At 41.5% G+C, this 5,220-nt stretch overlaps 2 protein-coding genes across 2 annotated transcripts in view; both read right to left on the bottom strand.

Moving 5' to 3' along the window:
- tbrg1 (transforming growth factor beta regulator 1) overlaps window positions 1-4,808 on the bottom strand; it is a 12,996-nt gene extending 8,188 nt beyond the window's left edge. Inside the window, exons 1-9 of the mRNA XM_037678104.1 lie at window positions 4,745-4,808; window positions 4,466-4,608; window positions 4,129-4,186; window positions 3,931-4,013; window positions 3,749-3,785; window positions 3,396-3,458; window positions 738-962; window positions 460-530; window positions 70-305 (exon numbers count right to left, since the gene is read on the bottom strand). Of these exons, the coding sequence (XP_037534032.1) occupies window positions 70-305; window positions 460-530; window positions 738-962; window positions 3,396-3,458; window positions 3,749-3,785; window positions 3,931-4,013; window positions 4,129-4,186; window positions 4,466-4,584 (892 nt within the window). The 5' untranslated portion in view covers window positions 4,585-4,608; window positions 4,745-4,808. The remainder of the gene's footprint in view (window positions 1-69; window positions 306-459; window positions 531-737; window positions 963-3,395; window positions 3,459-3,748; window positions 3,786-3,930; window positions 4,014-4,128; window positions 4,187-4,465; window positions 4,609-4,744) is intronic.
- Window positions 4,809-4,922: 114 nt separating this feature from the next.
- LOC119410844 (collagenase 3-like) overlaps window positions 4,923-5,220 on the bottom strand; it is a 9,031-nt gene continuing 8,733 nt past the window's right edge. Inside the window, exon 5 of the mRNA XM_037677766.1 lies at window positions 4,923-4,927. Coding sequence (XP_037533694.1) covers window positions 4,923-4,927 — 5 coding nt within the window. The remainder of the gene's footprint in view (window positions 4,928-5,220) is intronic.

Genomic DNA, 5,220 nt, shown 5'->3' with positions numbered 1-5,220 from the left:
CTGAGTGGTTCCTGTCCTGAGTGGTTCCTGTCCTGAGTGGTTCCTGTACTGAGTGGTTCCTGTACTCACGTTCTTCCTTCCCGTTCTCCTTCCCTCGTTCTCTCCTTTCCTTCTTGGGTTTCTTGAGCAGTCCTTCCTCTCCCGTTGACGCCGCTGACGCCAGGTTGAGGGGCACAGAGAGTCCAGAAGGCCCTGCAGAACCTGAGGTTAGGGACACCGGCGGCACCGGGGGGAGGGAGCTGGGTGCTGGCAGCACCTCCCCCTCTGAAACGGACTGGTACTGTAACAGGGTCTTCAGCAAGAACCTGCAGACAAAACACCTGGTCACTCATGAACAGCACGCAGCTCAGTCAGGACACCTGAACATGAACCGGGTCTGTTGTAGAACCGTCCAACCACAGAGGGATCTGGGTTTAGAGCATGAAGAGATGATGGGGTCAGCTCCAGCCCTGTCCTCACCTGCGCTCCTCCTTCGCTCTCAGAAACTTCGCCTCCACGTGAGCAACTTCGTCACACAGAGCGGCGTTCTCCTGAGGGTTCAGAGCTCATGAGAGTCGGGGCAAACGACCAAACGTAAACATTTTGTGGTGTTTGAAGCATCTTGTTCCAACTTGTCTTAACTTTATGTGAAATTGTTTATTACTTTCATCTACGCGTCGGTGCGTTAGAATCCATTTTGTTTTGTTTGTTACCTTGATGCTTGTTGTTGTTTTGAAACAGCAGCTCAGTTTACTCACAAATATCATGGCTCGAGCAGCTTTGCGCAGCCGCAGGTACTTCAGCCGGTACTTCTCCTTCTGGGTTTTTCGCGCGCCTCTCTTCGTCTTGGGTTTCTGCTCGGAGGAGCCGCTGGGAGCCGGGAAGGCCGGCGCCGAGGCACCGGAGGCGGTGCTCGCTGAGGGCGAGGTGAGGAAAGCCTGAGCGGTGAAGGCCTGCAGGGCCTGCTGCCGCTCCTCACCGGTCTGCGAGGAGAAAAGAGACGCGCGTTGGAAGGATCGCACGTTAACGCAGCCGCCGACCTCAGGACGGTGAAATGTAGACAAAAAGATGAACGCTTCACGTGAAATGACAAACTGATTATTAACTGTGCTGAAAACATTCAGTTACCAAACATTTCAGTTCCTCTCGGGTCTGATCTGGGGCAATTCACTTTAACAAAGAACCACAAAAACGACATGTTTGCAAACTTCAGATTATTTTCCACAGAGTGACACTTATGAAGATTAGTCTCTAAATTAGGCACGCAAGCAAACATCTAATTGTACAAACACGTCAACGGTTTATTAAACACAAAATTCAAACTGCACAAGTAGGAATATTCTGTGCTTACAAAATGTCAAACACACGTGCACTAATCACCTGCTGCGCACGGACCAGTCTGTGAATGTGACGCAAGACTTTTTACTGCTCCTGATTTACAAAAATTACTACAAAAATTCCAGGAAATTAACTTTTTTTTCTTGTGGAAAAACTACCGGGAAAATACAATTTACAGTATTTATTTTATTAATTTACGTAGCAGCTTAGGAATTAATTTTTCAGTCTTTCTCCCTCCTTAGATGGCATTAATATGTCCTCCAGCTCTAATGTTAAAAATCTTGGTGTTATTTTTGATCAGGACATGTCTTTTATCCCCCACATTAAAAACGTTACTAGAACTGCCTTCTTCCACCTGTGTATCATCACTAAAATTAGAAACATCTTATCTAAAAATGATGCAGAAAAACTGGTCCATGCATTTGTCACGTCTAGACTGGGCTATTGCAATGGTTTATTATCTGGATGTCCAAAAATGTCTTAAAACGTCTTCAGTTGATCCAAAATGCTGCTGCCAGAGTCTTAACTGGAGTTAGTAGGAGAGATCATATTTCTCCAGTTTTAGTTTCTCTCCATTGGCTCCCTGTCAAATCCAGAATAGAATTCAAAATCTTACTTCTAACCTACAAAGCTCTCAACAACCTAGCTCCATCTTATATTACAGATTTTATTGTTCCATATTTTCCTAACAGAGCACTTCACTCTCAGGCTGCAGGCTTACTTGTTGTTACTAGTTTCCAAAAACAGAATGGGAGGCAGATCCTTCAGTTATCAGGCTCCTCTCTTGTGGAACCAACTTCCAGTTTTTGTCTGTGAGGCTGACACATTATCCAGTTTTAAGACTGGTCTTAAGACTTTCCTTTTTGCTAAATCCTATAGTTAAGGTCGGCTTGAGTTTCCTGAGCTGTCTCTTAATTATGCTGCTATAGGCTTAGACTGCTGGAGGACAAACTGACCACACTTTTCACTCTGCTACTGTCTTTACTTACTCTGCTCAACCTGTTTTGTATTTGTAATTATTTTTTCTGTCCTTAACATGTGTTTTTTTTGTCTTTCAGATACACCTGGACCTACCATTCTGTGTTCGTCTGTCTCTCCTTCCTGTCCTCTCAAACCGGTCAAAGCAGATGGCCGCTTGTCCTGAGCCTGGTTCTGCTGGAGGTTTCTTCCTTTTAAAAGGGATTATTTTTCTTTCCACTGTTGCCACTGTGCTTGCTCAGGATGGGAGACTGCAACGAAGCCAAGATTCAACTTGTCTGCTGGATTCCTTAGATAGAGAACTTTACTAACTGGGTTTTACTGTATGTGAATGTTTTTGTTCAGTGCCCTGAGACAACATGGTTGTGATTTGGCGCTATATAAATAAACTGAATTGAATTGAATTTTTTTTGTGTGTGAACTGTACATTTGATATAAACTACTCAAACATTTAGATTAATCTTCCTTTGCAAAAACTACAGAAAACAAATATTTTCTAGTTTTTGCTTCCTGTACAAAAAAATGCCAGAATATATATAGTTTACAGTAGTTTATCCACAAAAAATTTTTTAATTTTGTGGACTGTACAGCTGAAATAAACATAAAAAATGTGTAGATTATTGATCTTGTGGGAAAACTAATTAACATTTGTGTTTTCATAAATAGGGTATGAGCTACTGGGCCAGGTTAGACATGTCTTTTCCCAATAACTCAGTAAATGTGGTAACACTCAGATGTCCCAGCCAACCTTGAACGCAGCATTACTTTTGTGAATCTGGAAAAGCAAGAGTTTCAAAAGTCACATTCGCAGGCAGCTGATCCGTGCACAGCAGGTGATTTGTGCACGTGTATTTTACCATTTATATGTGCAGAATATTCCTACTTGTGCAATTTGAAATGTGTGTTTGAAAAACTGTTCATGCATTTGTGGATCCTGTGATATGCTTGCTACTTCTGAAACTAATTTATCTTTATAGAAACTGTAGCGCATTACTGTCCAGATGATGTCGTTTTATGGATGTCATGTAAATAGTCAGTAACATGTCTTCTACCATTTACCGCTTTGGTTAAAGTGCTCGTTAGTATCCTAGACAACTCACCAGTAATGCAAAGACTCCATTTCTGTTTTCAATCCTCTTGAAACGCCTGCTGCCTTTTTGTGTCTGAAACATAATGTGAGACTGAGGCCGAATGCTCGCGGGGCTGGAAGATCTATGCTTAGCTCCAGAAATCTGGGGGTCAGTTTAGATCAGCTCTATAATTATTGAATAAAGCAGGTTTTTGTGCATTTGATCCAATCACAGCCAAGACATGTCTATCTTTGTAAAACAAAAAACTAAGACAAGGTCAATAAAGCAGGATGGGACAAACACGGAAAAATAAAGAGACGCTAATTCATGAGTGCAATGTTCAACTTCAAGAGCAGGGGACAGGATCAGAACACGGGCCTTACCTCACGGTACATGACAGCCTCCAGGCTCGACTTGGCGCTGTCAGGGAGAGGATCAAGGTTAGCTGCTTCATGAAGGTTTACTACAGCTAGATATTATTGCATTAATACAGGACAGATAACACTAAAAAAGTTAGGACGGATTAAAACAAAATGTCGTTGTCAAAAGAGGAGGATTGCTGTACTTTGACTGAACAAGTCCCCGGTCGATGATTCTCTGTTTGATCTCCTTGATGTGCATGGGACGTCCGGCTTCCTCCAAGACGATCTGCACACAAACATCCTCGTCACTGAAACAAAACGCTGTGAACCAGCAGTCAAAGCTGCAGATGGCACAGTGATGCAGATACACTGAAGAGTTGCGATGAAAATGTCCACAATACCTGAGCTGCATCGAGCCACGTCAGGTTTGGTTTCTCTGCCATTTCACTGGGTGGTTCACTGCAAAGACGGGAAACTAAATATTTCAGATAAAACCAGTAAAACAACACAAACGCACCCACACTGCATCAGAATAACTATTATCTGACTGCATTTCTCTGGGATAATATGTTATAAACATTTTAATGTAACAGTTAGGGTTAATAAATACAAAACATGATGTACTGTAGTCTATAATTTCACTTCTCCATCGTGTCTGGCTTTGATTACATGCACAATTCAAACAGCCTGAATGGATGTTTTTGTTTTTCTAACAATGAGGAGACGTTTGGATTCGACCTGTCCAGAGTCTCGGCAGCCCCAGAAAGACCAGCTATGCTGTCCAAAGCAGGAAACAGGGAGTAGCTGCCCTGTTCATCAGGCTCCATATCTGATTCAAACGTGTTCAGTGACTCCATGATCAGCAACCAGGAGCTCCAGGCCTGAAACAAGAAACATTTGTTGTCCAAGAAGCTCCCGGTCTAAACACTCAGCAGTTTTATATAGAGTCCAGAAGCTTCCGCTTATATGTAGGACTTGATAGACACATCAACACTTTAGCTTGTTTAAAATAAATACCTGCTATAAATCCTTAGTTCAGTCCGTGATGCTTGTTTTCGTGTCGGGCGGAACTTTCATAGTCTTTGTCATGTTTACACACGGAGCGGTTTAAATGGTAACTTTAACGAACAATTTATTTTTATGAAATGCAGAGCTTCGCGGTGTTTTCGTATTTTTTTTTAATCTGTGTGATAAACTATGCTGTGTTAGAAAGACAAGAAGAATTATTGGTTTTTATTTTCGTAAAAGCGGAAGACCGGAAACAAACTTTTTGATGACCCGAACACTGTAACTGGGAACACACTCAAAGGATATCCGGTAGATTTTTTTTTTTTAATATCCGGTAGCTTAATGGAAAATTTACCAAAATAAAACAATTTGATGTTTAGGGGAAAATATAAAATAAATATTGAATGAAATTTCGTCAGAAGTGAAGATTATGGTAAATATATATATATATATATATATATATATATATATATATATATATATAT

The sequence above is a fragment of the Nematolebias whitei genome, chromosome 6 (genome assembly GCF_014905685.2).
Source record: "Nematolebias whitei isolate Nwh7 chromosome 6, NemWhi1, whole genome shotgun sequence".
NCBI lineage: Eukaryota > Metazoa > Chordata > Actinopteri > Cyprinodontiformes > Rivulidae > Nematolebias > Nematolebias whitei.
Note: the sequence above shows the minus strand (reverse complement) of the source record. Positions and strands in the feature narration are given on the sequence as shown.